This window comes from Pundamilia nyererei, unplaced genomic scaffold (genome assembly GCF_000239375.1).
Source record: "Pundamilia nyererei isolate P.nyererei 1_Seehausen unplaced genomic scaffold, PunNye1.0 scaffold00042, whole genome shotgun sequence".
NCBI classification, from domain to species: domain Eukaryota; kingdom Metazoa; phylum Chordata; class Actinopteri; order Cichliformes; family Cichlidae; genus Pundamilia; species Pundamilia nyererei.
The window spans coordinates 2,499,777-2,518,520 of NW_005187443.1; the positions used below are offsets into that span (position 1 = coordinate 2,499,777).

Sequence of the window (18,744 nt, forward strand, 5' to 3'; positions counted from 1 at the left end):
GCAGTTATGAATTCATCCTGCTGCTTCTATCAGCAGTGGCATTAACTGAAGGGAACCAGTGTCCTGATTTCACTGCCCTGAGAATGGAGGCTTGACCCAGCAGGGAGCACCATCATACCAGCTGGTGAGTCTGGTGAGGCGGTGGAATGGTGTTCTCCCTCGGACTCTGCAGCACGTAAAAGGTGTCGTCAGCTGCAATGGGTCTGGGGTCAATGAATCCCCTGAATGCAATATAAGGAAACTCCTTGGACCCTGTAACCAGGTCATGGTATAGCAAGAGGATTCTGGTACATCTTGGTGTTTTTGGTTAATGTCACAGCTGTATCGATTTTATGAGGCTATACTGTGTAAAAAAGGCTGGTGCGGTGTAGAGATTTACTTTAATTTGCCAGTTTTATTTGACTTTACAACATTTACGGAGAGATATTTTCAATAAAAAATGACAAATGCAGCAGCTTATTTAGTTTAAATTCTAACCTTCATAGGCTATTGTAAAAGCGTAACGGATAGCTATTTTTTAAATTTGAAATTTGCGTTTGTAAAATAGTTTAAAGTTAAAAGTTGGGCATAAATCATTATAAACAGGCGTTTGTTATACATTTCAGGTAAATTTTATTCTGTAGGGGAAAAGGGCGAAACGTCTTTATCAAAGGCGCAGTTAAACGCTCGGACAATATTTCACAGTACACCAATTTTATTGTACACGGGTTTTTTTGTTTATTTTATTTATTTTTTCCGCACGAAGATGATTTATTTCCTTTAAATATTTTGTGATGAATCGATGATTACAATACATTACATATTGCAATATTACAATTATTAAAATACTTATCGAAACTGTGAAACTAAATGAGATTTTTTTTTTTTTTTAAATATGATAACTATGGGAAACTTATTCTGAATAAATAAAGCCGACATGTTTATCCCTTCACTTCGCTTGGGTGACACTGGGAGTCAAGGTGCTAAAGTTTACGTGTTGAGGGGGCAGGAGCCAACAATCGAATTTGGTTTTCACGTGTGAGCGCTACCAGGAGCTTTTTCTACAAGTGCTGTGAAAACTGTACATCTAATGAACAAATTATTTTTAACTAATGTTGAGGGAGATGTGGCCAAATTTGATCTTGTAAGCATAGTGTGCAAAATAAGTTATGGCTACTGCGAGATGCTGATCTAAATAAATATATCATAATTATGTGAGTGCATTATGTGAGATTTACTTTAGTATTGCCGTCTATACAGGTGTCCAGATGTATGTTATGGGTGATAAATTTAAATTGTGTGCATACAATAAGCAGGCTTGAGGTTTCTCACCTGACTTTAGCTGTTTTATTTTCAATAGACTGATATTTAACCGAAATACAAATATGAAAACCTAAGTGCTGAACACGAATTCATTATTAAACATCACTGAAACTCTATGCAAGCTTAATGGCAATGTGTTCATGATTCACAAATATTATAGATTGCATTCATTTATCACAAAACTTTGTTCACAGTCACCAAGAACATGCAAAGTTGTTCTTTACTATGATCTGTACATGTCTTGAGATTTAAACCCTTAATTTCTCTGATCATGTCATGATTAACATAGGTGACCTTTTTGTTTTCTTGTAGCTGAGTTGGTCAGTCCAGTCAGTTTATGTCAAATGATCATCACAAACCTGAGGAACCGTCCTGATTGATTCAATTTCTTTCATCACATCTCCTCCTGTTTCATGCAGGCGTCTTTCGTACACCATCATCACTTTCTCCACTTCAGCTTGAGGTAAACTTGTTTATTTGCAAAGAGAAGCAGAGGCATGGCAGTATATGGATTGTTGTTGACTAAAAACACACAGTGTAAGAACTAAATTTGAACAGGTTTTCTGCATTTTTGTTTGTGAGCTTGTTTTTTTTGCAAAGGATAACAATGTTTCCATACACATAGTGAATTTTTCATAGAAAAACTGGATCTTCTTAGTTCTGCCTGTATTTTCTTCACATTGCTACACTGATATGAATGCACAATTTTAAGGGTTTAACCAGACATAGAGGGAATGGGTCAAGGTTGGAAGGAAATCAGACATAGAGGGAATGTGCCACTCCATCTTGGAAGATGAGGGCCAGTTCAAACTATTTTGTGTTTATTGGTTCTTGGAACATTCATGGAACACCCAGACCACATTATTAAGGTTTACAGATAGAACAGCATACATTTTACAGTATTTTCACTATACACATTTACAACGAGATACAGAGGAATTGAGGTTTAGCTGTGACTTCATGGCTTGATTTTTGTCCATATGCAATGTGACATCTGTATGTGTGGATGTGGTCCAGTGCAGTTATGTGGAGCTTCAGCAAAGATGAATACTGTCAGAAACCCCAGTTTTATTGTTTCACTGTATTTTTTATTTATGTATTTAACACAACTAAAAATGAACGGGAAACCTACAGATGATGCAACACATTAACACATAGAGTAATAATAACATAATGAACAATCGTACTGGCAACGATTGCTTGCACTAAGTCAGTAAAAATCCATCAAGAATGCAGTGTTTATTTAAGGTTTTGTTTCTTTCATTACACTCTGAGTTGGCATGTGCTTTTCAAACATTACCTTTAAACTGTTTAATATAGCGGTCATTCCATCCACTCACCTTTAATCTTTAATAGTTTTTGAGATGTTGGTGAAAAATGTGTTCATGACTGCAGATTTCTGGCATTTTGTGTAAATTTAAGCATGTAAGCATTGATTGTTTTTTTGTTTTTTTGTTTGTTTTCTAAGAAAATAAGGGTGTGAAACTAAGTTAGACTTGTGTTTGTAAATGAACCCCCCCCTATGTTGTGTAGCTTTCTGGATTTTATACCTATTGGACTACATACTTATTATATAGGCTATACAGTACATAAAATCAAAATTTGCATGTTTTATGTAACTGAAATGTTTAATTATGTGGGCTAAAGAAAATAAGAAATTTATAGAGTATATTTATATGAAACATGTGTCTATGTACTGCATTTGATGTATTTTAACGATATATATAATGGATATTACAGATTGTAACACCTGCATATGTGTATCGGACATAAAGAGCCGCACATTTATGGTGCAGTTACAACTCCGGTTCCATGGGGGTGCCAGGGCGCACAAACTTCCGGTTTCAATAGACGAGTAAGAAAAGCGGCGCTGATTTTGAACTTTGGAGAAGAATGTGTAAACTTAATCGGGCAGGTGTGGCTTTGTTGTTACTGTGGGGATAAGCGTCGCTCTTAGCATCGGATTGTGTTACATTACATTGCCCGTCACACTGTTACAACATCTTTATTGCATAGGTACGTTGTTTTTGTTGTTTCAGTGTTCTTTCGGTTACTTTAACGATAGGCTGCACAGTCAGCTGACCTCAAGCCTGCTAAAGTTAGCGCTAGCATGCCAGTGACTTCATCGTAATGATAAACCTAGCATGGAGTTAGCTTAGCCGCTTGCGAGTGTTTGAATAAACTGACGATAATGCCAATATTAGTGCTTAAACAACAAGGAAACAAACTTAGTATTTATTTGTCATACGATAAACCTTTTGTCTAACGTGACTGCCCATTTTGACTTGATTCATTACTGAGAGTGTGAAGTGTAATTAAAGTGAAAGGAACATTGTCTCACTAATCTTCAGCTAACACATCTACAGAAAGACACAATGGAGCTGTCAGCATTGAACCTGTACAGCCAGTTTGAGAGTCTCAGAGCCCAGGTCGACGGCCTGAATGAGAGCATTGAACCACGTAAGTTAATTTCTTACGTAGCTTTGGTATTAGTCACCTTTGTAGAAGCCTTTCAGTGAAACTGCAGTGTTTGTAAGCATTAAGTAACAGCATTAAGCGCGTCTGCTCTGGAATTGTGTTATACTTGGTAGCTGTACTAAGGTGGATGTATTTCAGCCAACTTATTAACACCAACCTGCTCCTCCCATCCGAGTACTTGTTAGAGGGTGTGATGAATTGTATGGACACAGAAGCAGCACTGATTATAGAGCCTCTGCATTAGTAATTTAAAGGTTCACTCAGTCAGGGTTATAGAAAGCTAGTGAATATTGATAACGCACCTGATGATACAGATAGAAATTGAAATAACTATTTGGAGTCTAGTAAAATAAATAGAAAGTCACAATCATCTCCATTTATTTTTTATTTATTCACTTACTACAAACAATCTTATGTTTTTGTCCTCTTTCTAAATAGTATAGATTATAAATAACAGATCTAAATCTCAATTAGGAGCCATCATTAGAAGCAATTGAACATGATTTATTGTAACAGAGAATTCAGTTATGCTATTTGACGATTACAATCCAATGATCCATCACAACAGAACAAAATCCCAGCAGTGATGGGAATTAAGACATGATCCCCTTGAGTGTAGATGCTGATTGTGGCGTTGAAGATAAGATGGAGGCTTGGATGAAGCAAGGATGGGGAGGAGGTGGGTTGCACAAAGGAGTCTGGAAGAGAGAATGAAAGATAAGCAGTACTATTTAAAGAAGAGTTGAGGGTAATTGGTTTGAAGAAAGATGATTGGACTACAGCAATGGTGTTAGCATTGAGCTTTGCAGCGTGGGAAAGTAGAAGTGATGTAATAAATAGACTAACAGCCAAACACTGTAAAAATGGACAGATGAGGAGATACAGATCTTCCTTGTTGAACTTATACATAAATTTTGTAATAAAAATAATGAACTGTATAGTGTGCACAGCAGCAATACAGCAATACCCTTGTCTTGTTTTCCAGAGTTCCTCCAGATGGCAGTGAACTTTGAGGATTGCCGCAAGAAATGGCTGCAGGCAGGCGAGGAGTTAGTTTCCAGTAAGGAGATGCTGGCTAAAGCGGAGACGGAAAGGGGAGCCTTGGAGGTCAAACTAAAACACGCTCGAAACCAGGTGGACGTGGAGATCCGCCGGCGGCAGAAAGCTGAGGCCGTATATGAGAAGCTAGTCAGTGCTACTCTGTTTTTTTTTTCTTTCTACTCTTTCTTTATGTAACCAGCAGGATTGCTGATGTGAAATTAGATGGAGAAAGAATAGATAAAGATTCATATTCAGATAATGACAATGCCCATTTCACTGTGTAGATTACAATATTAATTTGTTGCTGACTGACAGTTATGTTTCTTTCAACCTTGCGTATAAAAGGAGCGGCAGCTACAGCTGATCCGAGAGCTGCTGGTTTCAGAGAACAACGGTGGCAGCGTCCTCCTCAGTGAGGAACAACGTTCAGCCCTGGCCTTCCTCAGTGCCCACTCCCAGGCAGCACAAGCTGCAAATAGCAACCTCAACTCCAGCCGAAGGTCAGAAGGAAACACTTCTGTTTCTTTCTTCTTCTTCTTCTTCTTCTTCTTCTTCTTCTCCTTTTTTTCTTTGCATGGGAGAGGGACAAAAACAAGCTGAGAAGAAATGGCTATACTCTGAGCAAAGACAAGCTAAACTTTTATTGCATGTAGCAGGTTAGCACATATGCATGAACATTTTAAGGGAGAGAATTTCATATGCGTGATTAAAACCGTGTTATTCTTAAACTTGGCATATACACAGACAACTAACTTGATCTGTCTTACAGACTGACTACTATTGATGAATCAGCTTCTTTGGTGTCAGACATCAGCTACGACCATACGGATGACTCTTTGGTAAAATGATCCTTAAAGGTTTATCTTATGAGAACTGCTGATCAAATGGTGTGACAGCATAGTTGTTTTTTTTTTATTTTTTTTGTTTTTGAGAAACATCGATAGTAAATTGGCCAAGTGAATGTAAAATGCTGTGGTTTTCTGCAGGACTGGGATTCATCTGTGATGAAGAATGTTAGATTGCGCAGACGACAGAAACGAGTGAGTCATGCCTTAAATCACATTTTGCACACATGAATCTTTTCTTGCATTGATTTTTTTTATTTTCTGTCATCTTGACATGTTTCAGTGTCAGAAGGGACATCAAATGTCTCTTGATATTTACTTTGGTTCTGAAAATTCAATTTCAATCCACAGCGTTCCTCCAGAAAACCTTCAGAAGGTCACTTGCAGGCAGTGAAGAAGCCTCACTCTACTGGATACCCATCAGATAGGGTAATACTGACCTCTGCAGCTGGATGTGCTAAATAACATTAAAAAAGTCTGGATCTGAAAGCCTAAGTTTAGGTGATTGTATCTATGAATTAGTATGAAATATCTCCTTCCTTACACTTCAGATGAATGAATCCATTGTGGCCAAAACAACCATCACTGTACCTGTAAATGGTGGCGCTGTTGAGGCTGTCTCCACCATTGAGACCGTGCCCTACTGGACGCGCAGCAGAAAGAAGAGCGGTAAGAATTTTCTTCATCTTTTATTTATAGCCTCTTACGAACACACTTGAAAGCAACATGATCATACCAAACAACCAATGTACGCTTGAAATAAGTGATTTGGACTGGTGAGTTTCTTCAGTGTTTTGGGGTTTGATTTACATGTGCAGTTGCTCCATCTTGGATTGATACACCGACTACTGACAACTCTGAAACTGTCAGCGAGGCTCCCAGAACACCTGTCTCAGAATTTCCAGCCCAACTCCAGACTCCCAAAACTAATGAAGGAGGAAAGAAACATCACTTCATCTCCAAAACAGTACGGCTAAATTCTTGACTAAAATGAATTCACTGTAAATAACTGAGATTATATTTCTATCTTCTTAATCCCTACCGGCCTGTTTAATTGAGTTGTGTTCCCTCTATCACTAAGGTGATCCGGTCAGAGTTTTGTGTGTCATGTGGAAGAAGAACAAAGTTTGGCAAGCTGTATCTTCGCTGCCAGGATTGCAGGGCTGTGGCCCATCCTGAGTGTCGTGACCTGTGTCCCATGCCCTGTAATCCTACTGCTCTTAATACTCCTGTCAAGAACACAGAGGTACATTGTTCTTATTGGTCTCATCGCTTCTATTCCATATATTTTGCATGATTTGTTTTTCACACCTACATAGTAATTAATTGATATAATTCTTGTGTAGTCTACTCTGGCTGACTTTGCTCCACTCACTGCTCCAATGATCCCTGCTTTGGTTATCTACTGCATTAAGGAGATTGAAAAAAGAGGCCTACATGAGGTGGGAAAGGCATTATTGAAGCCCTGTTTACTTGTTGTTTGCATGTTAACAGTTCAATCCTTTCCGTTAAGTGATTACAGTAGATTGTTTCCATCTAATTAGGTATTTTACTTCAAAGTAAAGCAGAGTCACAGTAAGGCTGGACAGTGAGAGCTGAGCTCTAGTTTCTTTTTTCCTCCTTACCCCAGGTTGGCCTGTACAGAGTCTCTGGCCATGAGCGTGTGGTGAAAGAGCTGAAGGAAAAGCTCATTAGAGGAAAGACTCTACCTCCTCTTAACAAAGTCGAAGACATCAATGTCATTGCAGGCGTCCTCAAAGACTTCCTCAGAAACCTTCCAGAGCCACTGCTCACCTTCCACCTCAACAAAGCCTTCATGGAAGCAGCGGGTGAGTTTGTGAGACTGCAGGACCTGCAGGAATTCGTATGTGTTTGAATGTTTGACGCTTTTATTTTAAGAGAACTGAATTTGCACTGAGTGGTTGAATTTCCTGCCTGGGATAGAGGGAAGAGTATCCATGAATATAAAATATCTTATGTACTTATTATTTATTAATTTATTTTTTTGGATGTTGTAGAAATCCAGGATGATGACAACAGTCTTGCTATGTTGTATCAGACGATGAGTGAGCTGCCTCAACCAAACCGAGACACACTGGCATGTGTGATGATCCATCTGCAGAAGTAATTTTCATTCCTTTCTTTAGTCGTGTTAAGAATCCTTTTATCTTATTTTTTAATTTACTCTGCTTAACACACAAGATTTACAGTTTGTAATTATGAAATATCTTGAATCTGCATTATAAGGTCAGCTCAAGAAGACTGAATTTCTTTCTATTATCAGGGTGTCTCGAAGTGTGGACACCAAGATGGATGTAAATAACCTGGCCAGGGTGTTTGGCCCCACCCTTGTAGGTCATGCTGTTCCTAACCCAGACCCTATGACCATCCTGCACGACACCAACAGGCAACCAAGGGTAAAGTGAAGAATAAGGACTGGCTTCTCAGAATAGGCATTATGTTTAGAACTCTAATGCATGTCTTATAAAGTAGCACATAGTGTGTGTGTGTGCGTGTGTGTGGGTGTATATGGTTGTACCTCAGTGATCAGTGTTTGTCCTTCAGTGTGTTCGACTATAAATAATGGATTTATTTCCTGTCTTCTTAGGTTATAGAGCGCTTGCTCAGTATTCCAGACAGCTATTGGAGCCAGTTTGCTTATCCAGATAATGCAAGCATTGACAATGCTCACAACACTGACACTCCAAACCACAAAGGTAAATCAATGAAAGGTACATTAAGGCTCCTCTAAAATGAATACCCCGATAAAAGTGGGTTTGATTAGATTTTAGAACTGGTGGAGCAAATGGGCATACGATAAAAATCGAATCAAATCAACCAACCTTAATCCTTTTTTTCAGCATTTATACTCAACAGATTTGATAATATTGTCTTGTTAAATTGAGGTTCTGTTGATTTATGGGTTTATCTGTAGTGAGCATACTGGGGCCAGTAACTACTCCAGAGCACCAGATGATGGCCAAAACACCTTCCTCCAGTTCACTGTCTCAGCGCATGAAGCACACCCTCTCCAGTACCACCTTGTGAGTTCACTCTCTTTTTCCAATTCTTTTCACAGTAAACAAGATCGAACATACATCTTATCCAGACTGAAATGTTATCAGTTTAAATCAGTCAAATTTACATCTGATGGTTTAGTTTTTTCACATCTCTGCCCTTAACATAACAAGCTTCAGGAAGTTCCAAAACACACACTTTAATTCTGAGCTAAAGACAGACAAATTTTACATTTCCAGTTTATTTTTCTGTATACTATTACAAAGACCCTGAGGTGGATAAGCAATCAAGAAAATACATAAATAAAAAGATTCTGGCTATAATTTATTTGGTACTGTATATGATGCATCAACTGGCAAAACGACAGAATATTGGACATATTTGACCTCACATCTCATCCTGTGAGCAACATCATGTAGAGACTTCAGGATTTTGGAACTTCAGCATTCAAAATCCACATACTTGTCTAAAAAAAGTGAAGCCGTTTCTTCCCTCATAGGTTCCAAGAGACATGACACATTTCAATTTGTCACATTGTAAAAAGTACGACAACATGCTGTGCCACTAGCAGTACTTACTGAGACTCTGGACTAGAGCAGATCCATTGCTGTTCTTGTCATTTAATCAGCGGGAAATAAAACATCTTGTGGATATTCCTATGCATTTATGATATTAACTAAAGGCTTCAGATTGGATATGCAGAAATTTGTCTCTCAATATTTTAGGTAGAGAGAATTGGAAAATGTTGGATTGTGAAAGTTTTTCAGGGCGCTAAAAGCCACGTGTAGGTAACATGACTGCCTGCATAGAGAGCAGTCAATAATCAAATTAAGTTAACTCAGTTGTCCACATATAAGGAATTGATTCCTGGTTTTCCCTGAAAACAATAATCTTAATAGTGATTCAGTTGTTTGTCTGAAATGACTTTTACTAACCTTGTAATTCTGTGTGCTCCCTGCAACCCCGACCTCTTCATCCTTAGATTTGGGAGCAAGAGCAAAGCGACATCTGCCTGTAATCGCCAGGGAAGCTTCTTTGCTTCCCCCCAGCTGAAGTAATGGTAACGAAAGAAAAACCCCTCACTACATTATGCTTCTAGGTTACTTACTGCAGTAAATGAATATATATGTATATTTATATAATCATGTTGGAATATGACTATGCAAATTTAGCACAATAACTTTACCAATTTAATTACTGAAGATATTTTTTAAGAAAGCTTTCTAACAAGATTTTTGTTCTTTTTAAAAGATGAGAGAATGTAGGATTTGTTTTTGTTTTTTTGTATCTTTAATCACTAATGTTTTATTATCGGCTCCGTCTCTGATTATAAGAGTTTTTAATGACCGAGCAACCATACTCACACTAATTTAGGGATTGAGATTTCCTACTTCATGTGATGTTTAATGCTGTTTTCAATGCTGCCCCCCCTCCCTGAACATGTGGTTGTAACCACAGTTACATGGATGCATCATAGACCATAAGAAAGTCATTGGTATGCATCAGCACACATGAAAAGCACACAGAGCTAGAATGAACAAAGAGGTGAGAATCACTAATATTGGCTTGTTGAGAGCATTGGTTGCCGTATCATTTAAACATTTGTTTTAATGATTTTATGTTTTGTTTTATATATTCATGTTGACACGCTCTGATCTTTACCAATCATGGCATTTTTTTGAGAAAAACTTTCAACTACTTAAAAAATATATTCTGTGTAAACACTGATACCCGCTGGGAAATTAGAATGCTTTTTGCACACTGTAAAAACCAAAGTGTATTTTCTACATGGTAACATTTACCACTAGAGGCTGCTGTTGCACCACTTTCCATATGCAATCGTAACCTATAAAGACACCATACTGTATACTATGTACGTAATCAGTCAGAAATCCTGGCACTCCTTTCATTTAATATATCAGCAGATATTTAGAAGTTACTCTACTAATGTGGGATGGTTAAGTCAAGAGATCTGTGACTCACATTTATGCGGTCATAACAAAATAAAGCTTCAGCTGTTTTAATGTATTACTGTGAAAACTCATTTGCATGTATGCACAGTGAAGTATTTGTAGTTTTCTTGCACCATTAGACTAACGATAAGAAAAGTCAGTCTTCTGCTCTCATCATCACCTGTAGCAAATCTCTGTGTGATGGTACCGGTTCAAATAAAGGCATTTGGGGATATTCATTTGGATAAAAACTGAAACATTTTGACTTATGAAAACTACATCCTGCTGTTTGTGGTTGTAAGAATCCTGTAATACTGCATTATTTTATGCATATTTGATACATCCTTGTACATGTATTCCTTCATGTGGTTCTTTTTCTCTAATGAAATAACGTGTAAACGATTGTCATTCATCAGAGAGCCTGTGAATCTTAACATTTATCCCTTTGTCTTTGCTCATATAACGTGGAAGTCAATGCCTGAACTAAAAATAAAACGCAAAGAGTGTTTCTTTTGTGTTGGTAGGTGGTATTTGTGCAAGAGGTTAGACATGTGGGTTGAGGAACTCGGCTGAAAGAAGACTGTAGAGCATGTAAGACCAGACGTGTAGGATATGATTTTGTTACTGGTAATTCAGTCTAAACAAAACCCTCTTATACTTGAACATGGATTAGTATTACCCTATTAAATCAGCAGGTTATTAATGCACAGCCTAAAACCTTTCATGTTTAATGCTTAATTTTTCCTGGTGTAAATTGAATGCTGGCCATTGCTATTGAAGATCTTCAGTGAAAGGGCAAAAGCACCGTACCAGCTATTCCAAAGCTGACGTGGCACTGAATGATAATGCAATTTGGCTCATTGTTCCAATAGTCATTACAGCTATTTCCATAATCTGTTGGGCTGAATGGGCAGGCGATGAGGTCCAACATTATTATGAATTAAAGCAGTGATCATTTATACATCTTATAGTTATTCCATTAACAGTTGCTGTGGAGAGTGCTAAGCCAGGCTGAACCCATTGACATAGATTTTCTATGGCCTCATTTAATACAGAGCTTCAGCAACGCATCAGCCCCTCAGAGATCTAAGCCCAGCTGTGTCGAGTGTGTGCGTGCGTGCGTGTGAAAATAGTGTGCGCATAGTTCATCCAAATTGGTTTGTTCTCTCTTCCTTTCATTCTCTGTCTCACACACAGCGAGCCTCGAATGACTGCAAAAAAAAAAAGACCCTCCAAAAATGTTTGAATTTCAAATCAGCATTAATAGTTCATTAGCCTGAAATAAGGTCTCCTGTGTGTCGATCTGTCCTCTCATCGGGGGATTGTGTGTTTATTTATGCTGTACGGTGCAGCATACGCTCGACGGTTGCAGACATCAAACAGCTGGCTGTGTGCAGTGGGTCTCTGTAGCTCCATATTCCAGCATGCCCCAGTGTGCAGTGATAGAGCTCCGTTCTGCTATGGGACCAGCGAGGGCCAAATGAGTAAGTAGTCCAATTAAGAGCTCTTAAATAAATTACAGTGTAAGCTGGTAAACACATAACAACAACACTGTTTAATTCCTCTATTTATACAGTGAATTGCAGGCAGTGATGGCAAAGGGAACAACAATACTACCACCACCGTCTCTGGAAACTGAATGTAATCAATAAATTACCCAATTCACAAGGTTTACTTATTGCCATTATTGAGTGAAAATAAAGTGTACGTGTCAACCTTTCGGCCGTGTGGCATGTACACGCCGTCTACACCATTGTCTGCTTAAGGTCAGGCTGATGTCAAAGAAATGGATGACTGTCAAATCCGAACATCTAATAACGCATCTAATCAATACATCTCTGAAGGAAAAAAAGTCAAGTAAAGCACCAGAGAAATGCTCTGTACACGTTAATTCTGTGTTTTGAGAACTTGATCTTCAGAGTGGAAAACCTGTTTGTGAATTAGGCAAGGCATCATTGAGGTATACTTTTAAAATCATATCAAGAAAAGGAGCTGGGCTGAACCAGCTGTTAATTCAGGTTTTTTGCCGAGCAAAGGTACGGTCGTGCATATTCGTAAACGGGGCCAATAAACTGCTTCTTTAGCAGGCTAAGCATGTGCTTGAAAAGTGGTCCTCCAGATTTGTTTTTGACACTCTTTTCAATGAATTATGTGACAGATTGTGTGATCAATATGCTTTCCATTTGGCGGATTAAATGCACAGCACTGCGAACAGCTGAAATACCAAACTATGTTCTGCCTTTAAAAAGCCTGAACACAGGACAAGAATCATTGTCCAATTTACACCCACCCGTGTTTGCTTAACTGCAAATAATTGTGTGGCTTTTTGACTTTCAGAACTCTTGCGCTCTCGTCTTCAGCTCCATCCCTTGTTCTCTCTTTTTTTTAAACTCCACTCCCTCTCCACCCCTCCTTTGAATCGAACCGCTGTCTTAGCTGGCTACCATTTGTGGTCGATACCTTGTTACCACAGAGAAATCAATTATCTCAACCAAGCAGCAGGGGAAAGAGGCAATAATGAAAGAATGCACCTCCTTCCCAGACGATGGCAATGGTCATTAAATATGAATTTATCATTGGTTGAGGAGATTTATGTTGCGTGATGTGGGCACAGAGTTCGTGCTCGCTTTGCCGCAGAAGTTCTGGTTACAAGTGTTAATGGAAACGTTCGCAGACTGATGTTCAACCAAATATTTGATTATTATAAGCCGGCCTGCGCGTTTTGATGACATTTTTCAACGAAATAAGCGGGAGACGTGCTGGAAAATGAAACACAAGTATTATATAGCATTTGCATGCCGCAATATTATCATGGCATTCATGAAAACTCCAGGTTCTTTCCAGTGATGTCTCAGTGCTACTCACTCAGGTGACAGTGGAGATGGTGGTGATGGCTGACTTATGGGTGGGCATGCCTACAATACCTGCCTGTTTGGGTCTGTAATGAGCCGTTCTGACTTGTCTGACAGGTGGTGCAAGAATTGGAGGCACTGCCATCACCACAGCCGGAGAAAAAAAGTGCAAATGAGAGAGAAAGAAGAACGGAGCAGAGAGGGAAAAATGTGTAATTCGGGCTTGCTCTTAAGGCAGCAATAAATTCCATTTTAATGGGGCACCACAAGCAGTAGCAAGCACTCAGCAGTCTGTTGTGTTTGATGCCAAATTGTGCAGAATAAACAGATTTGCTGTGCAGCTGGTCCAAACACACACTTTCTCTCTGTCTCTGTCTCTCTGACTCGCTCTGTGCCCATCTTTTCCACCTTACATTCTCACAAATCTCCATGCCACACGCACACACACCACCTCTTCTTCCTCATTCCCTTGCTACCTCTCCATCTCTTCTCCTCCCCTCCCCTGCGTGGACGCACAAGAATTAGACAAATCATCACGAAAAGATGGCAACTGTGCTTTGATTTATTTTCTTCCACTTAACTGAGTACTCATCTCCAGCTGTCACGCACATGTTCAAGGCAGAATATTTGTTTTAAGAGGGAAAGGAGTGAGCTGCACGCCACTAATGAGAAACAACATGTCACATCAGGCTCGTTTCTTTCGCAGAAGACGAATTGTCGGTCATCCTGACCGATTTTATGGTAGACAAAGTTGCACATGATATACGCACACTCTGTATTTGAAGTCGGCATTGCACACTAACCAAATTGTAGGCGATGGTTTGCAAAAAATAGAGCTGGTTGCCAAGAGTGCTTTGAAAACCCTGAGAAACATTTTACGCTAAATAATATTAAATATACTGAGGCATCTGTTTAGTATGCTGGCTAAAAGCAGTCCCTCAAATACCTGCTACGTTGATATATGTGGTTCCTGCCAGCTGAATGACAGTGTAAGCACTAGTGGATACATCCAGACACACACACCTGCACACCTATGACTTCTGTTTCTATTGTTTCCACGATAAATGTATTGTTTTTCAAAAACCAGCTCTGTGTGCAAACACACACTAAAATAACTGTACGTGTGCTGCTGGATCCTTCTGCGTGCCCTCCTGCACCAGTGCATCTGAATACATTTAACTGAATGTGAAAGTGTGTGTGCACAGGTGCATGATATGGAATATTGGGAGACGGCGGTATGCATGAAAGGCTCAGTGTTTGCTAGTGAATGTGTGCAGTGACCATGTGTGCAGTGTGTGTGCCTCTGCCTCTGATTTTGGGATTGTTTTTTTCTGCATGGATGGACACAGCTATAAATACCGTATGATATACTTGTATCTTTCAAAGCCACACAGCCCAAAATCATCTTTTATTTATTTTTCTGGTAGTGCTCTCACTCTAGTCATGAGTGAGAGCACTACCAATCACCAATTGGTTTTGCCAGGTTAGTTAAAGTTAAGCCTTAGCAGCATGACGGTATGATTTTTTGATTAAAAAGGAAACCTGTAAACATGTAATATCAAAAATACAAAGACATTGGATCACTGTTCTAGTCATTCGAAAAGCATCTTTTCCCCAAAATTCTGGCACTAACTACAACCCAATGCAACTTATGTTCCTCTTGGCCACTAGAATGCACTGTTGCCTCCTGTAATCCACTTGCATGTCACGAAGCAGTGCTGCTCTGTCTGAACACACCCATTAATTTCACCCATCTCCACATCTCTATCATGTAGGACTCCCATGTGGTTGTTAGGAGGATATGGGAGTGGTACAGCATTGTCAGTATTTGTATCATTTGCAGCACTCAAGCTTTAATTTGAAATGATAAAGTATTGCTTTGACAGTGGCAGTCTACTCAGGTGACATATATTAGCATTTTCCTCCCAAGCATTTCACCTCTGGGGAAAATTAAATTGGCTGGATCAGAGTTCATACATAAATGTAAGCTTAACAGGCGTCAGTGTATGTAGGAGCCCCATCACATGTGTAATTCACATGTACCTTGTTACAGCTTCGCCCTGAGGTTGACAGGCGGTGGCTGATCCTGCATATGATGACACAAGTTTTTGCATACCACTACATTTTGGGTAGAAGGTTATGCCAGTCAAATGTGCAATCTTTGTTATGTAAGCTTAAAAACACTGAGATAGCATTTCCACATTTTGAAAGACAAAATATAATAGTGCTATGATTAGTCATGGTCAGATGACAACATGGATAATGCTATACTCAGCCACATCTTTTCCACTGGTATACCTGGAGGTTTGATATGAACTAAGTTTGTACAATAGGACACCAGATATGCTTTTACTTACAAAAGTGTTACCTGTCTAACGCCTACTTAGTTTTTTTACCGTTAAAAAATTAACTGTCAGCAATTAAAATCGGAGACATCACAGACTTTAACAGGAGAACAGGTTGTGTCTAATGTAATCGTGTTTTCCTCTTTGGCTCCCTGTATTTTCTTGCTGCTGAGGCAGTTCAGTAGTACAAACCCGTACAAAACTGTACACTCAACTTATCTCCATTGGTGCTGATACTAGCTTGTTCATCCCAAACTGCAGCATGTATGACAAAGAATACCAAACAGACTGCTTTGGAGCCTCGGGGCTTATAGAGAGACAGACAGTAAAGTCAGTGCTTGTTAGCTTGTTAACTGGTTAGTCTGTGGATATTACTGTGGATGTTGCATGGGTGAGTCACACACTCTTTAAGGCCTGTTAGTGCCAATAATGGTTTCGAATTTTCAGCATTTTAATGATGTAAAACATACTGTATACAAGTCAGTGCGTAGTTTGTTTTATACAGTTATTTAAACAGTATAGAATAGATCATACAACCTATAGACCATAGGTGTCAAACTCTGGCCCGTGGGCCAAATTTGGCCCGCAGCCTAATTACATTTGGCCCGCGAAGTCATACCAAATTACTATTAGAGCTGGCTTACTGGTATTATACAGCTAATATATATATTGTTTAGTATAAAGCGTTGCTTGTTCCATATTCAGTTTTCCAGCAAAACTTATTTGAGTCCATAAGAAAAGATTCATTCTTATATCTGGAGGAAAAAATTTTTTTTCAATAAATATTAATGTTAGCCCGCGACTTTGTTCCAGTTTTGAATTTTGACCCACTGTGTATTTGAGTTTGACACCCCTGCTATAAACTCACTACGATAGCCAGGTGCCCTGACTCTGGTAGCTCTGAAGATGCTGATTGGTCAGAAGCTGCCTTCTCCTTTTAAACAAAATAAACTTTGGGTGGAAAAATGATTGAAAATTCTTTAAAGCTGCATATTCAACAGACAGTTGTCTATTGTCAGGTTTTTGTGGGATTTCCTGTGTGTGTGTTTTACACAGACTATTCTATGTTGTAACACTCAACAAATGCACAATTCCTTTTAATTAAAACATATCTATGAAATGCATCTTCGATTTAGTTTCAGCTTGTAGTAATATGTTAGCACGTATTTAATTTCATTTCACAGTCCCTAATTTCCAAGAGCTGTTACTGTTGCCACAGCTTTATTTCATTTTACTATTACATTATAACAGGCTTCTTCTTCTCTGTGTAAAGGACTTAGGTAAAATATGTCTCATGGGAAATTTATCTTTCTATCCATTATTTAGTGCTGTTTGTGATTTTTAAAAAAAAAGTTTTCCATATTCACCTGGTGTTGTTAGGAAACTGTATACTGTACGTTCAAAGAGAATGACCGTGAAACACCAGCTACACTGTCTGTCAGCTGTGCAGCCTAACACTGGGTGTTGAAACACAATGAACAAAACACTTCTGTGCTCCATCTCTTCTCTCAAAGAGTTTCATGTGTTTACATGGAAATCACTGCCATTGAGAATGCAACCCATCAGTTGGTTTCTCACATGGGCAAACATCTGTTGCTTTTCAATTGGCAATCAAGTCTTTGGGAATAAAAGCACCAGTTCAATTTTTTTTCTTTTCCATACCCTTTTCATCTTTTCTTTATTTTAACTGTACATGCGATGGATGGAGGTGTATTTGGTGACAAAGCTGCTGAAGGATATCAAGGCTGGGTTCTTAATGCCAGGTGATACTGCATGCTGCTCTGCAAAAACTTTTGCCTGAATCTTGCCATCGCATTGCAGACAGATTATAACAATAGGATGGGCAAAGTCTATATTCCCTCTTTCTACTACCCACTATGAAGCATGCGCACCCTCTTCAAATTGTTGACTTATGTAGCGAGTGTGTTTACCTCAGTGACAGGACAAGATTTTTTTCATTGAAGACATTTTTTTGTTGCAAAAAGTGCTGGTTTCGGTTTGATATTGTATATTTATATAGAGCAGTAATACTACTGCATTACTCTGCTACAGTCACACATTATTTATTCAGAGGTAAGTCAGTTGTCTTCCGTTTAAAGCCATGAAGGAGTCTTTTGAACACAACTAGCTTTGAATGCAGTAATGAAGATATGTCTGGATTTGCATGCAAGCATACTTTTAAGAATTGCATGCAAGTGATTGCAGAAGGAAAACAAAAATCCCTTAAGGCTGCAGCATTATAGCTGTATTAGTGTCGGGCAAAACAGTATAAAACTAATTTTGTATTTTTAGAGCTTTTCAAAACTGTGAAATATTAAATCTGTTCCATCAGTGATATAAATGGCAACATTTCAATAATAAAATGAAAATGACATCTTGGCTTGAGGCTGGAACTTGGAGAAAGTATATTGAGTACTCAAATTAAAAGGATTTGTGCTGTAGGGGAGTATAAGTAAATGTGCTCAATAAATCTGTTGAATTCTTTTGATCAAGATCATTCTTGCGTGATGTGTGTCTTTTTATTCTTCTTTTCGCTGATGGTTCCAGTAGATGAGAAGTAGGTGATCAGTCAAATCATTATGACTCTTCCCCATGGCCCTTGGCTTTCCATTCCCAATTTCATTGCTGAGATATGTGGGTATTTGTTGATAAAGTCTTAGTTTGGATCACAGTCCAGAAGGAGAAGCTGACCAAATGACTGAACGGCAAAAGTCTCTGCAACCAGAACAGTGTGTCATGGATCGCTGTGTGGCAGGCAGGAGGAGGACCCAAATTGCAAAACTCACAGACTCGGGGATGAACTCAAAAATCACAGCTTTAATGCTGGAGAGGCAGAACGTAGGAAATACAAAACTAAACTGGGAAAACTAAATACAAAGCTCGCCAAGGAACAGGGAGGAACACACACACA

At 38.8% G+C, this 18,744-nt stretch overlaps 1 protein-coding gene across 3 annotated transcripts; it reads left to right on the forward strand.

Annotated features, from left to right (window-relative positions):
- The first annotated feature begins 3,122 nt into the window (after positions 1-3,122).
- Positions 3,123-11,142, forward strand: LOC102216118 (rac GTPase-activating protein 1-like). 3 transcript variants are annotated; one of them, XM_013910362.1, is made up of 17 exons: positions 3,123-3,157; positions 3,654-3,762; positions 4,766-4,968; positions 5,167-5,321; positions 5,591-5,660; positions 5,808-5,861; positions 6,018-6,095; positions 6,218-6,335; positions 6,485-6,633; positions 6,748-6,912; positions 7,013-7,108; positions 7,297-7,495; positions 7,685-7,790; positions 7,951-8,083; positions 8,275-8,383; positions 8,602-8,710; positions 9,667-11,142. In XM_013910362.1, the coding sequence occupies exons 2-17, from the start codon at positions 3,678-3,680 to the stop codon at positions 9,740-9,742; spliced, it is 1,905 nt and encodes a 634-aa protein (XP_013765816.1). In that variant the 5' UTR covers positions 3,123-3,157; positions 3,654-3,677; the 3' UTR covers positions 9,743-11,142. The 3 variants fall into 3 exon arrangements, with proteins under 3 accessions (XP_013765816.1, XP_005731374.1, XP_013765817.1); XM_005731317.2 differs by having other exon boundaries at positions 3,133-3,318; XM_013910363.1 differs by having other exon boundaries at positions 3,133-3,318; positions 3,669-3,762.
- Positions 11,143-18,744: the final 7,602 nt, after the last annotated feature.

Excerpts from the sequence above, each read along its gene's own strand:
- LOC102216118 (XM_013910362.1), top strand. The coding sequence starts at position 3,678 with ATGGAGCTGTCAGCATTGAACCTGTACAGCCAGTTTGAGAGTCTCAGA. Across the intron at positions 3,763-4,765 it reads GAATGAGAGCATTGAACCAC|AGTTCCTCCAGATGGCAGTG; the intron begins GTAAGTTAATTT and ends CTTGTTTTCCAG. Across the intron at positions 7,791-7,950 it reads GTGATGATCCATCTGCAGAA|GGTGTCTCGAAGTGTGGACA; the intron begins GTAATTTTCATT and ends TTCTATTATCAG.